Source organism: Mobula hypostoma, chromosome 24 (assembly GCF_963921235.1).
Source record: "Mobula hypostoma chromosome 24, sMobHyp1.1, whole genome shotgun sequence".
NCBI lineage: Eukaryota > Metazoa > Chordata > Chondrichthyes > Myliobatiformes > Myliobatidae > Mobula > Mobula hypostoma.
Genome location: NC_086120.1, coordinates 37,749,006 through 37,770,481, shown reverse-complemented (window position 1 = coordinate 37,770,481; position 21,476 = coordinate 37,749,006). Strand labels below are relative to the sequence as shown.

Genomic DNA, 21,476 nt, shown 5'->3' with positions numbered 1-21,476 from the left:
AATTGATTATACGATGACACAGGAAACTGCTGGAATCTGGTACACCAAACATTCTGCTGGAGAAAGTCAGGGTGTCAAGCAGCATCTGCTGTGTACATACATCTACTGATACTTCTGGACACATCTTCAGTGATGTTTCTGGAATCATCGGGTGTTTCGGGTCTTTCAACATCATACAACCTCCTCCAGGTGACCCAGCCGGGGCTGATCAGACCCCAGCTTGTGTCCAGATGGCTAGCTACTTATGACTCCATGGCTCCCCTCTTTTGAGCCACAGCCATCTTGAGGCCCTCTCTGCCGTGCAGCATCTGGGGGCGGGAGGGGGGACAGAATTGTGTTGATGTTTTGAGTCAAAATCCACATCAAGTTATATGATATTGGACTGGCTGCTTTTCTGAATGGGAAGGATTAGTTTAAGAATGTACTACTAACCTTGTTAAATGTTCCTGAATAAACATAAGAGATAGTACCAGGAGGAGGCCATTTGGCTCTTTGTTCTACCATTCATTGGGATCTTGGCTGATTTTCTACTTCTATACTATTTTTCTACCCATCCCCACTAACCTAATTTCTTAACATCCAGAAATTTATCCACTTTGAATGAATACAATGACTGATCCCCACAACCCTCTGGGATAAACCATTCCAAAGATTCACCCATCTCAGTGAGGTTCACCAACTTCTGTGTAGCCTACTTGTTCTTCTGAGATTGGATTGGATGCACGTATTATGTTACATGTTTCAAAGATTTTTCCTTTTCCACAAGAAAGCAGATTCCATCATCAAAGATCCCATCATCCAGGCTATGCTCTCTTCTCGCTGCTACCATTGGGAAGGTGGTACAGGAGCCTTAGGTTCCACGCCATCAGGTTCATGAACAGTTATGCCCTACAACCATCAGGCCCCTGAACCACCAAGATTAGTAAGAACATCCATGCATCTAGTACCACTGATAAACATGAAATCTCCTTTGTTGGTTTCCCAGTGAAGAGCTGGCTAATGGCAAGATACAAAATGAGATATCTGCTGGTTAGGATTCTTCACTGTTTAGTGTGTCTGAGAGTTGGGAGCTCGGTGCTGACACTTCACTCCTACTGCAGCTTGAATGGGACTGGACTCCAGAAAAGCCTGCCTGTGGAGAAAAAAGGGTACTTAGCAAAGAGAGGTCAAAACATCTTCAAAATGAATAATTGAAATGTCCATGAAGAAGAACATTCCTAAAGAAAATATTATAAAATGTAGAGGAAATAGCTTTAGAGAAAAAGAAGAGGGGTACAATGTAAAAAGGCAAGTGTTGTTGGGTGTGGACTTAGAAATGGGAATTCTCGGCTAAGATTTCCCATTTGTGATTCAGTCAGCATTTCTATTGAGAAGACGACTTATCATATGGCAAAGGGAGGTGTACTTGACTACTTTTGTTGATAGTGGCTTATCAGCCTAAGGTGCTGAAGAGCCAGGCCAACTCCAGGGATAATTGGGCAGTGGAATGTAAGTGTATTGTGGTTGTGCCTACCTGCAGCGTGAAGTCCTTTAGGTCTTTCCATGGTGGGTGGCATCTGTAAACCTCAACAGGGCTGCATTGCAAATCACCTTTCTGTGGTAGTGGGCTCATAGCCACCATCAGGGTCCCAACTAACCCTTGGATATCCTGTCAAAAGGTCAGAAATGTTCAGGTTTCTTGAGAAAATTTGAGTGATGCCACATTTACAAAATCCAGCCTAACTACGCTGTAGATAATTACTTCATGCTGTCAAGCTTTTGTATCTTCTCGGCCATTTAACTTTAACGGTTCTGGCACACAACATAATTGTGCTCTTGAGAGAAGACCAAACTCTGCACCAGCTGCCACCTTTTCTTAAGTCCCTGCTGCTCACGTTAGAGATTCTGATGTCTCCCCGCTACTCCCCTGTCGCCACACTCCCTCCCTTCCACCGCTACCAGCTGCTCTGGTGAGCAACAAGAAGAACACATCCTATTTGGATTTAAGGGATTACAAGGCAAAGGCTGCCCCACAGGCATTCAGCAGGGGATCAGGGGAGGATCCTGCAGGTCAGGACTACCCTGACTAAGTCCATAAGGGTGGAACCCTACCTGGATCACACTTAACCAAAATAAGATGCAATTAGACGATGATGCCATTATTAAGACTACGTCTCCATTTCTTTTAAATAAAGATTTACTTTATTAGCTTCATTTGTCACGTGTACATTGAAGCAAGCAATTAAATGCACCATTTACGTCAACGGCCAACACAGTCCAAGGATGTGCCTGCATTGTCACCAAGCTCCAGTGCCAACCTAGCATACACACAACTCAATAACCCTAACATGTATGTCTTTGGAATGTGGGAGGAAAGCAGAGCACCCAGATGAAACCCAGCCAATCATGGGGAGAAACTATAAACTCCATACAGACACTGATAGGAAATAAGCCACAATCTTACAGCTAGCTCTGCAAAGCATTACACTAACCTCGACCCTACAGTATATGTCTTACTTCATCATTATGAAAATACTGTTTATTACACATTGGACTGTTGCTGAGAATAAGCAATAAATGGGCAGTTTGAACATTCTTGTCTTCTTCAATTTATTTAAAAAGCCAGCATTTATTGCTCATCTCTAAGCTCCCTTGCAAAATAGTTGTCTCAATAGTCTTTCTGGTGAGGGTTGTTGGATAGGGATAATGAAGGGATGGTGATAATGCTTCCAAGTCGGGATGGTGTATGACTCGGAGGGAAACCTGGAGGCAATGATGTTCCCAGGTACCTGATGTCCTTGTCCTTTTTGCTGGTTGGCATTTAATCAAATTAGACACGATCAGGCTGTTCTTTTTTATGTCATCACCAGAAAGCCCAGATTTAGTTATGTCACAGGAAATGTACCCCAAATTATCGGTCAACAAGAGGTGAATTATAAGAATTATAATTATACAATTATTAATAATTAATACTTTTTTATTGTAATTGTAGGAGCCATGTGTTCAGTTTTGCCGCTGCAGTAAAGCCCTCTTCTCATTACTACCATCAGTGAACAGGTACAGGAGCCTGAAGACCTCCACTTTAGGAACAGCTTCCTCCCCTGTGCCATTAGATGTCTGAACAGTCTATGAGCCCATGAGCACCATGTCACTATTCCTCTGCACTAATTTTTATTGTAACTTACAGTACTTCTTCGTGCCCTGTTGCCACAAAACAACAAATTTCTCAACATATGTCACTGGTGATAAACCTGATTCTCATTCAGTGAACGGCTAAATCCTGCCAACTTATATTCTTGCAAAAGCAAAAAGACTGATGGGATATTGTTAATCACCCTTGTTTTTCTAAGTTTGTAAAATAGTGGAAAAAAACCCCTACATTTTTGAACTGTATGAGTGGGTGGATCAAACGTCCCTTGTTGTTTACTGAGTAGGTTGACCTAGAAATACTTCAGCACTACATAAGTGGCACTAAAAGCTTACAGTGTGAAAATGCAGAAGTTCATGACAAGAGGTAATGGCCTTGGAGAAGGGAAAACAGGAGATGGACGACTATTCAGGTCCAAGGAGAGGTAGGTATCCCAATACAGGGGTAGCCAGTGATCACAGCCTGGGGATGAGATGAGATTCCCACGCAACTGATCACTACTGACTAGACTGTGAGTCTTCTGAAGGACCTCATTGCATCTTGTGGATTAACAGGAAATTTGTCTCAGAAGATTAAGATGCCAAATAATAAGTCGGCGTTTATAATAACTACAGGTCCACAGATATCTTAGTGCAATTACACGGAACCTTGATGACATAACAGCTGGAAGATTGTATACAGTCTCTTTTCAAAAAAGGTGTACCTGGAGTTGCCACCAGAGGGAGTTCAATTAAGATACACCAAACAACTCTGGGATGGAAGGTGTAATTAATGATTGAGTAGACTAGGCTTGTATTTTCTCCCAGGTAGAGAGACAACCTTGTTGAAACTTGCAAAGATTTAGGTGGGTATTCCCCCAGCTGATAAATCTTGAATCAGTGGTCCCAATCTCTAAATAATAAGTAGGCATGAAGAGAAGTTTATTCACTCAAAGGACAGTGAATCTTTGGGATTCAATACCCCAGAGTCTGTGGAGACTCGGTATTGAGTTCATTCTAAACAGAGAGCAGTAGATTTCTGTGTATTAAAACAATCAGAAGAATGGGGACAGTGCAGGAAGGTAGAGCTGAGCTGGAAGAACAGCCATAATTTTGATGAATGATGTAGCAGATACAGGAAACCAAGATTATTTCCCCCCAAAGTGCCATTACCCAGCACATCTTTCCTCCTAATTCAGGTGGTTTTATGTTCTTAAGCTTCCCCACGGTTAAGCAGGGTGGGACCAGGACCAGATATCCGCAGATCTTTGTGCAAAAGCAGGTCAAGCCTGTACTGACAAAAAGGGAGAATTCGTCAGCCTAAAACTGCCTTTTTTTTGTGCATGAGAACATTATATCAAGAAACTGCAAAAGGAAGAACAGTATAATTGATGCAATGTACTTACTCTCTACAGTATTCAATTATAGACAATAGACAATAGGTGCAGGAGTAGGCTATTCAGCCCTTCAAGCCAGCACCACCATTCACTGTGATCATGGCCGATCATCCACAATCAGTGTCCAGTTCCTGCCTTATCCCCATAACCTTCGATTCCGCTATCTTTAAGAGCTATATCCATCTCTTTCTTGAAAGCATCCGGAGACTTGGCCTCCACTACCTTCTGGGGAAGAGCATTCCACATATCCACCACTCTCTGGGTGAAAAAGTTTTTTCTCAACTCCGTTCTAAACGGCCTACCCCTTATTCTTAAACTGTGGCGTCTGGTTCTGGACTCACCAATCGGCGGGAACGTGCTTCCTGCCTCCAGCGTGTCCAATCCCTTAATAATCTTATATGTTTCAATCAGATCCCCTCTCAAACTCCTAATTTCCAGTGTATACAAGCCCAGTTGCTCCAATCTTTCAACATATGACAGTCTCACCATCCTGGGAATTAACCTTGTGAACCTACGCTGCACTCCCTTAATAGCAAGAATGTCCTTCCTCAAATTTGGAGACCAAAACTGCACCACAATACTCCAGGTGTGGTCTCACCAGGGCCCTGTACAGCTGCAGAAGGACCTCTTTGCTCCTATACTCAATTCCCCTTGTTATGAAGGCCAGCATGCCATTAGCTTTCTTCACTGCCTGCTGTACCTGCATGCTTGCTTTCAGTGACTGATGTACAAGAACACCTAGATCTCATTGTACTTCCCCTTATCCTAACTTGACTCCATTTAGGTAATAATCTGCCTTCCTGTTCTTACCACCAAAGTGGATAACCTCACATTTATCCACATTAAACTGCATCTGCCATGCATCTGCCCACTCACCCAGCCTGTCTAAGTCACCCTGCATTCTCATAACATCCTCCTCACATTTCACACTGCCACCCAGCTTTGTGTCATCTGCAAATTTGCTCATGTTACTTTTAATCCCTTCATCTAAATCATTAATGTATATTGTAAACAGCTGCGGTCCCAACACTGAACCCTGCAGTACCCCACTGGTCACTGCCTGCCATTCCGAAAAGGACCCATTAATCCCTACTCCTTGTTTCCTGTCTGCCAACCAATTTTCTATCCATGTCAGTACCTTACCCCCAATACCATTTACTCTAATTTTGCACACTAACCTCCTATGTGGGACCTTATCAAAGACTTTCCGAAAGTCCAGGTACACTACATCCACTGGCTTTCCCATGTCCATTTTCATAGTTACATTCTCAAAAAAAATTCCAGAAGATTAGTCAAGCATGATTTCCCCTTCGTAAATCCATGCTGACTCAGACTGATCCTGTTACTGTTATCCAAATGTGTCGTAATTTTATCTTTTATAATTGACTCCAGCATCTTTCCCACCATTGACATCAGGCTAACCGGTCTATAATTCCCTGTTTTCTCTCTCCCTCCTTTCTTGAAAAGTGGGACAACATTAGCCACCCTCCAATCCACAGGAACTGATCCTGAATCTATAGAACATTGGAAAATAATTACCAATGTGTCCACGATTTCTAAAGCCACCTCCTTAAGTACCCTGGGATGCAGACCATCAGATCCCGGGGACTTATCAGCCTTCAGACCCAACAGTCTATCCAACACCATTTCCTGCCTAATATAAATTTCCTTCAGTTCATCCATTACCCTAGGTCCTTTGGCCACTATTATATCTGGAAGATTGTTTATTTCTTCCCTAGTGAAGACAGATCCAAAGTACCCGTTCAACTCGTCTGCTATTTCCTTGTTCCCCATAATAAGTTCACCCGTTTCTGTCTTCAAGGGCCCAATTTTGGTCCTAACTAATTTTTTCCTTTTCACATACTTAAAGAAGCTTTTACTACCCTCCTTTATATCCTTGGCTAGTTTACCTTCGTACCTCATTTTTTCTTCGCGTATTGCCTTTTTAGTTACCTTCTGTTGCTCTTTAAAAGTTTCCCAATCCTCCGGCTTCCCACTCATCTTTGCTATGTTATACTTCTTCTCTTTTATTTTTATACTGTCCTTTACTTCCCTTGTTAGCCACGACCTCCCCTTACTCCCCTTAGGATCTTTCTTCCTCTTTGGAATGAACTGATCCTGCACCTTCTGCATTATTCCCAGAAATACCTGGCATTGTTGTTCCACTGTCATCCCTGCTAGGGTATTGTTCCATTGAACTTTGGCCAGCTCCTCCCTCATAGCTCCATAGTTCCCTTTGTTCAACCGTAATACTGACACTTTCGATTTTCCCTTCTCCCTCTCAATTTGTAGATTAAAACTTATCATATTATGGTCATTACCTCCTAATGGCTCCTTTACCTCGAGGTCTGATCAAATCCGGTTCATTGCACAAATCTAAATCTAAAATTGCCTTCTCTCTGATAGGCTCCAGTACAAGCTGTTCTAAGAATCCATATCGGAGGGACTCCACAAACTCCCTTTCTTGGGGTCCAGTACCAACCTGATTCTTCCAGTCTACCTGCATGTTGAAATCCCCCATAACAACTGTAGCATTACCTTTACTACATGCTAATTTTAACTCTTGATTCAACTTACACCCTACATCTAGACTACTATTTGGGGGCCTGTAGATAACTCCCATTAGGGTCTTTCTACCCTTAGAATTTCTCAGTTCTATCCATACTGACTCTAAATCTCCTGATTCTATGTCCCCCCTCGCAAGGGACTGAATATCATTCCTCACCAACAGAGCCACCCCACCCCCTTTGATTCTACTACTCAGTTTAGTGTATCAAGACATCGTCTTCTCAGGCCATCACTCATAATCAGAAATTAGAGGTGGCATGATAACGTAGTGGTTAGCACAACACTTTACAGTACTGGTGACCCCAGTTCAGTTCCCACCTCTGCCTGTAAGGGGTTCGTATATTCTTCCCGTGACTGCCTCGGTTTCATCCCACAGTCCAAAGATGTACCAGTTGGTAGCTTAATTGGTCATTGTAAATTGTCTCATGATTAGGAGTGGACTAAGGTTTGGGGATTGCTGGACAACATGCCTCAAAGACCTGGAAAGGCCTATTCAACACTGTATCTTTATATTATTAATAATAAATAATTATTTTTGTTTATAGGGGTTCTTAGGTGACTGATGAGGCCAATGTGGGAAGCACAGAACAAGTGCCAAACATATTACAGCATATTTGACAAACACACTTAACAACTGCAAGCAGTTGAGAAAATGCCCTTAAAGGGAGCGTAAAGTTTGGGGAGGTAAGAAATGCAGAACAATGGACCCCAGATCACAGGAGATCCACTCAAAAATATATTCCTCAGTGAATGGAAAGCCACAATAAGACAATCTTTATTCATGTATGCTGTGTCAATTCAGTAATTTCTCTGGAAGACTTCTGTAAACCTAAATAGTGCATGATTTAACTAATTCTTTGCAGTTGCCACTACTTTTCTCGAAGAAGAAACAAGGCACCATTTTGGCAATTGCCCATCAGATGAAGGAATAGATAACATGGTCAGATGAAAGCAATTCCTGTTTTTTAATATATCATAGCATTTGTAATCAGTGTCTGTATGGAAAACCTCAGGCCAATTTAGTTTTATGAATGACAGACATGCTATACAGTACCAGAAATGCATGGTTAGACCAAAGACCATAAGAACAGGAGCAAAATTAGGCCTTTCAGCCAATTGATCCACTGATCCTGCAAAGTTGCCAATTAAATTGGTATCATTGTTAAGAAGACCTATGGTGAGTAGATCATTATTTGGGGGATTGAGTTCAAGAGTTGTGAAGTAATGTTGCAGTTCTACAAAACCCTGGTTAGACCACACTTGGAGTTTTGTGTTCAGTTCTGGTTGCCTCATTATAAGGAGGATATGGAAGCTTTGGAGAGAGTGCGGAGGAGATTTACTTACTGACTGGATTGGAGTTTTATGACACAGGTTGAGTGAACTAAGGCTTTTCTCTTGAAGTGAAGCAGAATGAGGGGTTGACTTGATAGAAGTGTGCAAGATGATAAGAGGCATAGATTAAGTGGACAGCCAGTAAACGTTCCTAGGCTGGAAATGGCTAAAGAAAAGGGACATAATTTTAAGGTGATTGGAGGACACTTGCTTCCTTTTGCTCACTGCTCCAGGAGGGAGGGCCCTGCATTCAAATGGTGCCTCTGTCTGTCTGTCTGTCTGTCTCTCTCTCCCCACCTCCCCTCCCCTCTCCTCCCTCTCCCCCCTCCTCTCCCCTCCCTCCCTCCCCTCCCTCCTCTCCCCTCTCTTCCCTCTCCCCTCCCTCCCCTCCCCCCCCCCCGAATATGCCTGGTTTCCTTCAATTTTGTGTTTTATATAAAGTGTTTTTGCTCATTTTTTTCATTTGCATGATTGGTTTCTTTTTCGCAGTGGGGGTGGAAGGGGTTGATGTTTTTCTTTGAATGTGTTCCATGTTGTTTTTTGTTTTGTGGCTATCTGTGGGAAGATGAATCTCAGGGTTGTATTCTGTGTACATACTTTGGTAATAAATGTACTTTTAATCTTTGAATCTTTGTAATTGATGGTAATTTATAACTCCTTGGACTATGCTGAAGCCACGAAACATCTCAGTCCATGATAAGTAACACGATTCTCTAATTCTAATTCTATTTCACTTCCCATAGATGCTGCCTGACCTGCTGAAAATCCAACATCTTTTTATCTTTCTGATTTTCAGTAATTATTTTGTTTTTTTAGCACAATAATGTAAGCACAACTTAAGTGCAGTTTGTCAAGGACAGGATGGACAGGATTGCATTCAAATAATCATGAATACTTCATAATAACGACACAAGGAACTGAAGATGGAACTGTATGGTAAAATCTCACTTCTTGTACCTGACACCATAGAAACTTAAATGACTACAATTACAGGAACATAGAACATAGAACATAGAATAGTACAGCAGAGTACAGGCCCTTCGGACCACAATGTTGTGCCGACCCCCAAACCCTGCCTCCCATTTAAGCCCCCACCTTAAATTCCTCCATATACCTGTCTAGTAGTCTCTTAAACTTCACTAGAGTATCTGCCTCCACCACTGACTCAGGTAGTGCATTCCACTCACCAACCACTCTCTGAGTAAAAAACCTTCCTCTAATATCCCCCTTGAACTTCCCACCCCTTACCTTAAAGCCATGTCCTCTTGTATTGAGCAGTGGTGCCCTAAGGAAGAGGCACTGGCTATCCACTCTATCTATTCCTCTTAATATCCTGTACACCTCTATCATGTCTCCTCTCAACCAATATAACAATAAAACTTGTTTTCCATACATTATCTGTAAATGGAAAATGCTTATTAAAAGGCTTAAGATGGAAGATAGCATTCTCCCAGTTTTCACTCTGTTGCTCCCTCCATGGATGCTGCTTGTCTTGCTGAAGATTTCAAGAATTTTTTGTTTTTCTATCAAATTTCCAGCATCTAGGGTATTATGCTACTGGAAGATTGTGAAGCTGTGCCCGAGTATGGAGAGAAATAGACGAAATTATATAAAATAGAATGCTAACATTATAATTGCACACAGTTTAGGATAAGGTATGCTCACCATTCTGTCTCCTTTACACTGTTTCTGCAGAACCCTCCTCTTTTTGTCCTTGCATCGTTTATTCTGGAACCAGACCCTGATGACCCTTGAGCTAAGACCTGTCATCTCTATGAGCTGTTGCTTCAGATACGCATCCGGCCGGGGGTTTGCAGCGTAACAGGTCCGCAGTGTGAGCAGTTGCTGCTCGTTCAGCACTGTCCGCACACGGGTTATCTTATCAGGGTGCTTCGCTGACTGACAGGCCTTGAATTTCTCTACCGGCAAACAGAAATATTCAACAGTAAAGAATTGTAAGCCATTGGTTGCCACAAAACATCAAATTTCACATCATACTTCAGTGATATTAAACCTGATTCTGATAGGAATGAACCAGATTTCTCTTATATTAGTAAATTAGCACCAATCTTTGAAGATCATATTCTGCTGCATTGAAAACAAGTTTAATTTGATATATTAACCATCACTTTACCTCTCTCACACCTACCTCCTTTGAAATACATCGGTGCTACCGCACAGTACTGTATAATTGAATTATTGTCTGCATTTTATTTATCCATTTAGAGATACAGGACAGTAACAGGCCGAACAAAGCCACACCACCCAATTAACCTACTAACCTGTATACCTTTGGAATGTGCAGGAAAACCAGCACACCTGGAGGAAACTCATGCAGTCATGTACAATAATGTACAAATTTCTTACAGATGTGGTGGAATTGGACCTGGTTTGCTGGCGCGGTAATAATGTTATGCTAAGCCATCCCGGCCCCTGCCACCATTTTAACTTGGTAGAACTGAGGTTGACAATTTTGTACTGAGAAAATGCCAAATAAATGCGCGTAAAGCGGATGAGCTTAGAGTGTGGATCAGTACTTGGAGCTATGATGTTGTGGCCATTACAGAGACTTGGACGGCTCAGGAGCAGGAATGGTTACTTAGGATGCCAGGCTTTCGATGTTTTGGAAAGGACAGGGAGGGAGGCAAAAGCGGTGGGGGCATAGCACTGCTAATCAGAGATAGTGTCACAGCTGCAGAAAAGGAGAAAGTAATGGAGGGATTGTCTACTGAGTCTCTGTGGGTAGAAGTTAGGAACAGGAAAGGGTCAATAACTCTAATGGGTGTTTTTTATAGATCACCCAATAGTAACAGGGACATTGAGGAGCAGATAGGGAGACAGATTCTGGAAAGGTGTAGAAGTAACAGGGTTGTCGTTGTTGGAGATTTTAATTTCCCAACTATTGATTGGCAGTCCCCTAGAGCAAGGGATTTAGATGGGGTGGAGTTTGTTAGGTGTGTTCAGGAAGGTTTCCTGACACAATATGTAGATAAGCCTACAAGAGAAGGGGCTGTACTTCATCTGGTATTGGGAAATTAACCTGGTCAGGTGCCAGATCTCAGTGGGAGAATGTTTTGGAGATAGTGATCACAATTCTATCTCCTTTACCATAGCATTGGAGAGGGATAGGAATAGACAAGTTAGGAAAGTATTTAATTGGAATAAGGGGAAATATGAAGTTATCAGGCAGGAACTTGGAAGCATCAGTTGGGAACAGATGTTCTCAGGGAAATTTATGGTAGAAATGTAGCAAATGTTCAGGGGATATTTGCGTGGTGTTCTGCATAGGTACATTCCAATGAGACAGGGAAAGAATGGTAGGGTACAGGAACTGTGGTGTAAAAAGGCTGTTAAAAATCTAGTCATGAAGAAAAGTAAAGCTAACGAAAGGTTCAAAAAACTAGGTAATGATAGAGATCTAGAAGATTATAAGGCTAGCAGGAAGGAGTTTAAGAATGACATTAGGAGAGCCAGAAAGGGCCATGAGGTTGGTGAGCAGGATTAAGGAAAACCCCAAGGCAATCTACCGGTCGACCTTCACTAATCTGGCACCATTGGGACCTGAGGAGTGCCGGATTAGTGAAAATGCTGAATTACAGAAGGATCACATTAAGCATAATCAGTGCCGGATTATCAAAGGAACTGGATTACAGGTAGTCGGATTAATGAAGGTCGACCTGTACAAGCATGTGAAGAGCAAGAGGATAAATCATGAGAGAACTGGACCAATCAAGTATGACAGTGGAAAAGTGTGTATGGAACCGGAGGAGATAGCAGAGATTCTTAATGAATACTTTGCTTCAGTATTCACCACGGAATTGGATCTTAGCGATTATAGGGATGACTTACAGTGGATTGAAAAACTTGAACATATAGACATTAAGAAAGAGGATGTGCTGTTGCTTTTGGAAAATATCAAGTTGGATAAGTCTCCGGGACCAGATGAGATGTACCCCAGGCTACTGAGGGAGGCGAGGGAGGAGATTGTTGAGCCTCTGGCAATGATCTTTGCATCATCAATGAGGACAGGAGAGCTTCTGGAGGATTGGAGGGTTGTGGATGCTGTTCCCTTGTTCAAGAAAGGGAGTAGAGATAGCCCAGGAAATTATAGACCAGTGAGTCTTACTTCAGTAGTTGGTAAATTGATGGAAAAGATCCTGAGAGGCCGAATTTATGAACATTTGGAGAGGCATAATATGATTAGGAATAGTTGGCATGGCTTTGTCAAAGGCAGGTTGTGCCTTACGAGCCTGATTGAATTTTTTGAGGGTGTGACTAAATACATTGATGAAGGTAGAGCAGTAGATGTAGTGTATATGGATTTCAGCAAGGCATTTGATAAGGTACCTCATGCAAGGCTTATTGTGAAGGTAAGGAGGCATGGGATCCAAGGGGACCTTGCTTCGTGGAATCGGAACTGGCTTGCTCACAGAAGGCAGAGAGTGGTTGTAGATGGGTCATATTCTGCATGGAGGTCAGTGTCCAGTGGAGTACCTCAGGGATCTGTTCTGGCACCCTTTCTCTTTGTGATTTTTATAAATGACCTGGATAAGGAAGTGGAGGGATGGGTTGGCAACACAAAGGTTGGAGGTGTTGTGGATAGTGTGGAGGGCTGTCAGAGTTTACAGCGGGACATTGATAGGATGCAAAACTGGGCTGAGAAGTGGTAGCTGGTGTTCAACCCAGATAAGTGTGAGGTGATTCATTTTGGTAGGTCAAATATGATGCCAGAATATAGTATTAATGGTTAGACTCTTGGCAGTGTGGAGGATCAGGGGAGTCTTGGGGTCCAACTCCATAGGACACTCAAAGCTGCTGTGCAGGTTGACTCTGTGGTTAAGAAGGCATACGGTGCATTGGCCTTCATCAATCATGGGATTGAGTTTAGGAGCCGAGAGGTAATATTGCAGCTATATAGGACCCTGGTCAGACCCCACTAGGAGTACTGTGCTCAGTTCTGGTCACCTCACTACAGGAAGGATGTGGAAACTATAGAAAGGATGCAGAGGAGATTTACAAAGATGTTGCCTGGATTGGGGAGCATGCCTTATAAAAATAGGTTGAGTGAACTTGGCCTTTTCTCCTCAGAGTGGCAGAGGATGAGAGGGGACCTGATAGATGATGAGAGGCATTGATCTTGTGGATAGTCAGAGGCTTTTTCCCAGGGCTGAAATGGCTAACACGAGAGGGCACAATTTTAAGGTGCTTGGAAGTAGGTACAGAAGATATGTCGGTGGTAAGTTTTTTACGCAGGGAGTGGTGAGTGTGTGGAATGGGCTGCTGGCGATGATAGTGGAGGCGGATACAATAAGGTCTTTTAAGAGACTCCTGGATAGGTACATGGAGCTTAGAAAAATAGAGGGCTATGGGTAACCCGAGGTAATTTCTAAAGTAAGTACCTGTATATGTTCGGCACAGCATTGTGGGCCGAAAGGCCTGTATTGTGCTGTAGGTTTTCTATGTTTCTATATTAGTATAGGATTACATTATCTCTCTACCCTGGAAACTGCTAACATTTTTTTACATTAAACGTGATCATCTCTGGCACAGAGAGCATTTATTGCCTCTTTCACTGTTTAGAAAGATGAATCACTATGATGGTGAGACTGGAGTTACAGAAAAATGAGAAATAGACAAAGAAACAGCTCATTTGGCCCTCATGTTTGCTCTGCCATTCAGGTAAATTATAGCTGATAATCCACCTCGCATATCATTCAGAATGAGTAACAATGCAAGATTTCCTTTGAGAAGGTTCATAAAGTGATTAGTGACAATCTGGTAGTTTCATGTTAACTGTCACGGGCAGTCCCCTGATTATGTAAGGCTTCCATTCCTGAGAACTATGCATAAGTGATTTCTCTGTAAATCAGAAACATCAGTTTTCCTTTGTTACCATACATCCACTTGCTATAATTCTTTTAATTCATCTAATATGCATTCTAACACCACCTATAATTAAACTAATGGAATATATTTGGTGGGGTGGAGATATGTCTTTACCAAAGGAGGTGTAAGGTGCTCCTTTCCTCCACTAGTCTGCAGGTCACCCTTGGGCTAGATGTAGTACCTGTGTAGCCCCAGGTCAGTGTCATGTGAAGCCATGGGAGCAGGTGGTGGGTGGTCATATGAGCAGCTGGTTCATATCATAAGTCCTAGTTACGCGTCCACTATGACGTAGTAGTAGTAGACGCCAGGCAGACAATCTCTGAAGAGTATTGATAATCGCTGTTGTCACCTGTCTTGTAAAGACGCTGCCCAGAAGAAGGCAATGGCAAACCACTTCTGTAGAAAAATTTGCTAAGAATAATCATGGTCAAAGACCATGATCGTCTACGTCATACGACACAGCACTTAATGCTGATGAATGGAATATATACCGTATCCAGTCATTAATCAGCACCACGAATCATTTTATTAGTATTATTACTAACTTGATAAAATACTTAAAAAATATATGGGAGAATTGTGTAAAGTCAAATTTCCGTAAGTCAGGAAGCCCCTGTACTTTATATGAACTAAATTTTAAGCCTTCCACTTTCAAAGTGGAATTATATCTCATGTTACTAGATCAACAGCATAAATCTTTGGATAGTCATGCAGTAATTTAACCACTAGGTTACTGTACACTTGTATGACAGCATTTGAGAACAAGCATCAACTGACCTGACAGATACAAGTTACCAGTGTCCACTTCAGAGTTCAAAGGACCCTCTCGACGTAAACTAGTATCTAGAAGGCCACCATCCTTGATGCAGTATGGTCCGTCTAACCGCAATCTGAACACATCTCCGGGCACGAGCTGCTGATTGCAGGCCACACAGCAGAAACATCGTTGGTGATAGGTGAGGCCTCGGACTCTCAGGACCAAATCCGAGGATAACAGTCCACCCTGACACTGAGCACATCTCACAGGGAATTTTCTAAAGAACAGCAGAGGAGTCATTTTTCTGTGGAGTTTTTATCTCCGAGAGCACCACACTGCACATTTTGAAAGTTATTCAAGTATCTTCTCTCAAACTAACAAATTCAGCTCTAAATTATGTCCAATAGAATTCACACTTTACAATTAGACTTAGTGAAGTGAGGTTGGAAGCTGAATGACCAGAAATGCACAAGTTACAAAGTCTGTCACTGTTGGATAGCTGACTAACAGTCATGTTCAAATTCCAGATCAAGTTTATTGTTATTATAGGCATACTATTGGATTTAGGTGTAGAATTGATATTTCCCTAGTATTTTTCTTGTGATTTAACTTTCCTGTGGTTGCTTATAATTTTTATATAGTCACCTATATATGCGTCATTGTTCAGTAATTTTTCTAGTAATTGTAGCATAGCTGATTCCATATTTTCTACAAGTTTCTCAGTTTTCCTGGGGCACGTGTGACACCATTTGAATCTGGGTGTTTAACAGTTAATTGTTATCACTGGAATGTTGTTATCCCTGGTCTGAGTACGAAACTTCTTTGTCTTTTCTTTATTCTCTCTTTGTTCCTGTTACACTTAGTAAAAGGTTTGGTCCTTGTTTTTTACTTCTAAAAACCCTTTTGATCAGTATCATCAGATCCCACAATGCATACATTGGGTATAAATGCCATGAAAATGAATTCTTTGTGTCAGCAATACTGTGCACGATTATGGCAAACATTAATTAACATATACTTAATGTAAATTAAAATTAAAAAATTATATTTAACAATGTGTCAGCTCAAATAGTTGAAACTAATATTGGAAGGCTACTGTCTTTGTGAAACCATGGGAGCAGGTGGTGGATGTTTGTGTGAGCAGCTGGTGCACATCACAAGTCCTAGTTATGTGACCACTGACGCCAGGCAGACAATTCTGAAGAGAATTGATATTGGCTGGAGTCACCCATCTTGTAAAGACGTTGTCCAGGAGATAGCAATGGCAAGCCACTTCTGTAGAAAAAATTGCCAAGAGCAATCATAGTCATGAGACCATGATTGCCGACATCATCTGACACGGCACATAATGATGTCAATGATGACTGTTTATGTAACAATAAGGGCCTATGTCTTAAGGAGATGAATGAAGATTAGGAAGGAATTGAATAGAATATGCTGACTGCACTGAGCCTGCAGCCTGTTACATTCCTATAACATTGCAGCTCAAGAGGCTGATCTGCTGTTCTCAGAATTGTTCATCAGGCTCACTGTCCATTGGCCACACTTAGTGCTCATAACAAAAAGCGAAACTGTTGACTTAAACCATTACTGCATGGTGAAAACCAGAGCAGCATGAGGATTATTGCACACTCATAGTTTAACGCCAAACCCCCAACGCTGACGTACCAGCTCAGTGCGACACCAGAGGCTGTGTGGTACTGCAGACTTCCCCAAGGGAAATCATTGATCCGATGAGAAGTTGGCTATTGACAGACCTTTCTCTATGCAAACCGTTCTGCTTAACTGGTGTATAAAGACTTAATTACTGCCCAGCAAACTTCATTAATCATAAAAGTATATATAGATTGTGATTCATTCAGCTACAACTGACTAGAAAGGAATGGGTGGGGAGGAAGCCAGAATAAGAAGGTAGAGGCAGTGTTGGAATACAAGCTAACAGGATGCTCAAGCTATGCTTTCTAAAGGAAAAATTAATTAAAAGCAGTTGAGATGTTTCTTCTGTGTAAGATATACAGCAATGATGTAATGACAATAATGTCTATACTGTATTTGTAAATTTTAAAATTTCACTTTCTCCGATGATAATTACAGATTACTATATATATCTACCCAATGTTGTGGTGGTCCATTTTGCAGCCAACAGGAAGAGCACAGAGCTGTGAAAAATAATGTCTGGTAATGCTGAGAGATCACTTTGCAAGATGTAGCCACAAGATCCCATGTATGTAGGCTTTCCGTCTTACTTTGTCATAATTGTGAAGTGCCAAGTGCTCCCTCACAGATAATCAGAGCTCAATACTTTGTACACTTTGTACTGCACAGAGTACACTTCCCACAACCTGCAGCCAGGGAACAAGTCACTATTACAGAGATAGCAACCAGGGTTTAGTTCTGCCACTGTCTGTAAGGAGTTTGTACGTTCTCCCCGTGACCATGTAGGTTTCCTCTGGGTGCTCCAGTTTCCTCCCATGTTCCAAAGATGTCACGGGTTAGTAAGTTAATTGGTCACATGGGTGTAATTGGGTGGCATGGCCTCGGTAACGGTACGCTTGTTACTGTACCTTATCTCGAAATAAATAAAAGTCTCCAACTCTTGCCTTCTTTGGGAATTAAATAGGGTTATTGAAAAGGCGGGGGAAGGGAATTAAGTTAGAGTAAAATCAAAAGTATACGTATTATTGCTTTAAAGTGGAAAATTTGGATAGGTTATATTTATTTGAAGCAATCTCACTTTATCATGTATCCCCATTTAAATTACTGTATATTTGGTTTTAACTTCTCACGTGCAGCGGGTGGCAAAGCTACTGAAAAAAGATTAAAGTAATTAAAAGATTTTGATCACAGCAAGGATATGATGATGTTATTTCTCACCTGAAGTAGTCAGTCTTGCAGTAGATCTTTCCCTCCTTGACGAAACAAGTTGAACTTTCATCCAGTTTCTGGCTGCACTCCGCACACCTGAGACAGGCTGCATGCCACTCCAAATCGGGGTAGACTCGCAGAATGTATGGGTCAGTGATATGTTTGCTGCAGCCTACACAAGTGGATGCCAATTCCTCTCCTGCAACCCAGCATTTCAGGAAAAAAACAATGAATTTAGCCTGGAGGTTAATTTTAACATTTTTACACATTGGTGGCATGATTCACACAGAGGATACATAGTCAGTCTGGGTACATTAAGCAGCTCCTGCTACAAGGAGTATGCTAAGAACGACATAAGAAAGAAAGTTAGAATACTTCATTTATTATCTGTTGCGTTGAAGTCCCCAAAAGCAACAATGTATTCATTTTTATCTTATACATTGAGGAATAAATATTGGTCAGACATTGGGAGAAATCTGCTACTCTTCCTTAAGATGAATGTAAGTATTTTCACTGGAAGTAGCGGCTTGTTTTGATACCTTGCCCAAAAGACCTTGAAAACCCATAGAATGGGCAGGATTATGTGGGGTGAGAGCTGGTCTTAACCCTGCGTGAGTATGGATGAAAGCCATTTGTGCAACTGACATTGAAACGCTATAGTGTAGGTGAAATGGTAAACTGTTGAATTAGCTGGTGCAGTACAGAATGAGCACAAATGGTTTGAATGGCTACTGGTACAAGTGGTATTGTGGACAATCACTATAGCTGCACTAAAACAATAACTGCAGATGCTGGGAATCTCAAATAATAAAAAAAGGAAATTGCTGGAGATACACAGCAAGCCAAGCTGTGAGAGAGGGAGAGAAGGAGAAAGAGGTGGTGGTGGGGCGGGGGGGGGGGTGGTGGAGAACATTTTCCTTTACAGGACAAAGCTCAAGGGAGAGAGATTTTCTTTTATAGGAGAAAGCTCATGAACTACAATGGAATTTGGACAAAATATGGACTATCAAGTGAAGATTACTTAGAAAATAGAGTTATAAAAGCTATGCAGCAGATTTGAAAAGGTTTAAACATACTGTACATTGGTGATTGCTACTTAATGTATTCATCAAGTCAATAATGGGGATCTGAAAGAGTGGTGATCCAGCGACCGTGTCGGGTGAACCTAGGACAGCCAGAGCAAAGGAGCCAAGTATTCGGCCGCAGGTTGGAGCAGAAAGACTGGAACAGGCCGTGTATGGTGAAGAAATGTGGGGCAATGAGCCAGCGCACCAAGCATGAACAAGAAAATAGGGAGAAGTGAGAGTGAACTTCAAGGGAGAAAAGGGAAAGTGCAAAGGCAACAGGTGATCCTCAGAAAATATGAAAGCAGTCGCGGAGCCGGTGAGTGGAGCTCAAGTGGACGTGAAAGGAAAAAGTCAAGGTGTTGGTCAAGCAGAACTGGGAGGAAAATGTCAAGTTGGAGTTCAAGCGGTCCTCAAAGGGTGAGGCATAGCTGAACTTGTGGGGTGAACCTCAGAAGTCAGCCGCAGTGTATTTCAGGGAGGCTGGAAGTAAACCGCCAATTGGGAAGAAATGGTACCAAGTGAAGTCTGAGAAGATAGAAAGAAGCGTTAATGTATTTCAAGGGTGTAGGGGCAGCGGGGAGATTGGAATTGGAAATTTAACGTGGGTGCGGACCCGTCTCTGTGGAGTTTAAGCGGACTTAAAAGGATGAAGTCAAGGTGGGTCAAGCGGACCGTGTAGGGCGAATGGTCAGAGCGAAGGCGCGATAGCAAACGGACGCAGAGAGGCTGGAAGTAGACTGCGAACGGTGAAGAAGTCGAGGTGATGAACCGGTGTACCAAGCAGTCTGAGAAGCGAGAGTGGGCTTCGAGGGCTCAGAGTTAGTGGGCGGCAAAGGATAAAGCAGGACCACCCAAAGTGGAAATGTTAAAGTAGAGGTGGACCCAGAAGGGTGGAGCCCAAGCGGACGTGAACAGAAGTCACGGTGTGGATCAAGCAGACCTGGGGGGAAGACAGCAAATCGAAGCTTAAATGTGGTGAAAGGAGGAAAGCAGCGCGGAACTCAAGCGGACGTTTGAGGGCGGTGGCCGAATGGACCATGTGTAGATTGAATCAGGAGCAGGGATGGACACAGCGACTAAGCGCAAGGAAGGCGAGGCACTCATTGGCTGCAGGGTTGTTGGAAGAGTACTGGTCAATGTGTAAAGGGTGCCTATGCAGGGCGAAGCATAAATCGATGCGGATAAACGGGATTAGTGTAGAGAGGTGCAAAGGCGGCAGACATGGTAGATCGAAGGTTTTATTTCTGTGTACTCTGACACTAAGTATAACACTAAGCAGACAAAATAGTTAACTATATTGCCAAAAGCTGACAATGTTGAGTTTTAGTAAACATAATGGAAAATGACCCATGGAATGATTACTTGCTTCAAAACAAATCACGATAATGGTATGAAGGTTGTTGGGTTAAACCACTGGAAAATGGGATTTACGTTAACAAATCTTTTCAAGGTGTTACGTACCCCGTAACTGGGTTGCCAAACCAACAGAAATGGACCACTTAGTCGGAGTCTGGATTACTGGAACTAAGAAAGTTTTATTAAAGAAATAAGCAACACAGTACTCTAATCATAAGGATATAAATGCAACAGTTTAGCAATGATAAAACACACATGTACACAGAACTAGGATAATAGGATCAATCAAGCTCTATCACAGTCTAGGGATAAATGATCAGTTTCAAGTGACGCAAAGTTCAGTTCAATTTAATTCAGTTCAGTTCACAGTAATCACTGTTGTGCCGTTGGGGCGGGGAGAAGAGAGAGAGCGAAAGCGAATGAATATTCAAAACGGATTCCAAACAGACCTTCGATATTCCTCGCAGTTAGCTTTCAGGCGAGCCCTTTATAATGTCTTCTGAGGTCACTGACTGTGACCCCTCCATTCCAGATACGATCATTCTTCTGCGGTGAACCCGGCACCCAGGCAAGGGCAGACACACACAGCAGGTTCCTGCCGACCCATACCTTTCTACCCTGTGCGTCTATGGCTGGTCCCGCGACCAGACCTCCAAAACTCCCACCAACTTGTGGGGGCACACCGCTTCCAGGGTCTCGTTACCTCGTGGAGTCATGTGTCCGTTGCCTTAGCGAACCTGTCCCTTTTTATCCCCCTGCTGGGGTATCGCCTGTCCATCAAACTTCAAACAGTTCAGGGTTCAAAGCCACCAGTCTCTGACAATACTCGGAACCGTGTCTCCTTTTGGTAATCTCTCTCGTCTCTCTCTTATTAGCACCTTGCATGTTCCCCCATTGTCCTCCTATCGGCATCAATCTTCTGATAACTGGTTCTTTTGTCACAAAGGAAAGTTGTTAACATAGAGAATGGACCTCTAGAATCGTGGCAAAGGCTATCATTTGAGATGGATTGGTCATCAAAAGTCCTTCTGGATGGATAGGTTGAGTAGAGCAGACTTGATCATCTCTATTTATGATGAACTTGTAAAAGTCAATATTTTTGTTGTCATCAGGAAAATGTTTGTGGTTCTGATATCTTATCTA

At 42.4% G+C, this 21,476-nt stretch overlaps 1 protein-coding gene across 1 annotated transcript; it reads right to left on the bottom strand.

Annotated features, from left to right (window-relative positions):
• Window positions 1-1,030: 1,030 nt before the first annotated feature.
• On the bottom strand, window positions 1,031-21,049 carry LOC134337396 (insulin gene enhancer protein ISL-1-like). Its single transcript, XM_063032364.1, has 6 exons — window positions 21,037-21,049; window positions 17,920-18,109; window positions 15,084-15,322; window positions 10,068-10,321; window positions 1,514-1,648; window positions 1,031-1,132 (listed from the first exon to the last, which is right to left on the bottom strand). Exons 1-6 carry the CDS (start codon window positions 21,047-21,049, stop codon window positions 1,031-1,033), a joined length of 933 nt encoding a protein of 310 aa, XP_062888434.1.
• Between the last annotated feature and the right edge of the window lie 427 nt (window positions 21,050-21,476).

Bases quoted from the DNA above. Each gene is read 5' to 3' on its own strand.
- LOC134337396 (XM_063032364.1), bottom strand. The intron at 1,649-10,067 runs GTGAGCATACCT...ACCTTTTGACAG, and splicing joins AGTGTAAAGGAGACAGAATG to GATATCCAAGGGTTAGTTGG. The intron at 1,133-1,513 runs GTAGGCACAACC...TTTTCTCCACAG, and splicing joins TAAAGGACTTCACGCTGCAG to GCAGGCTTTTCTGGAGTCCA.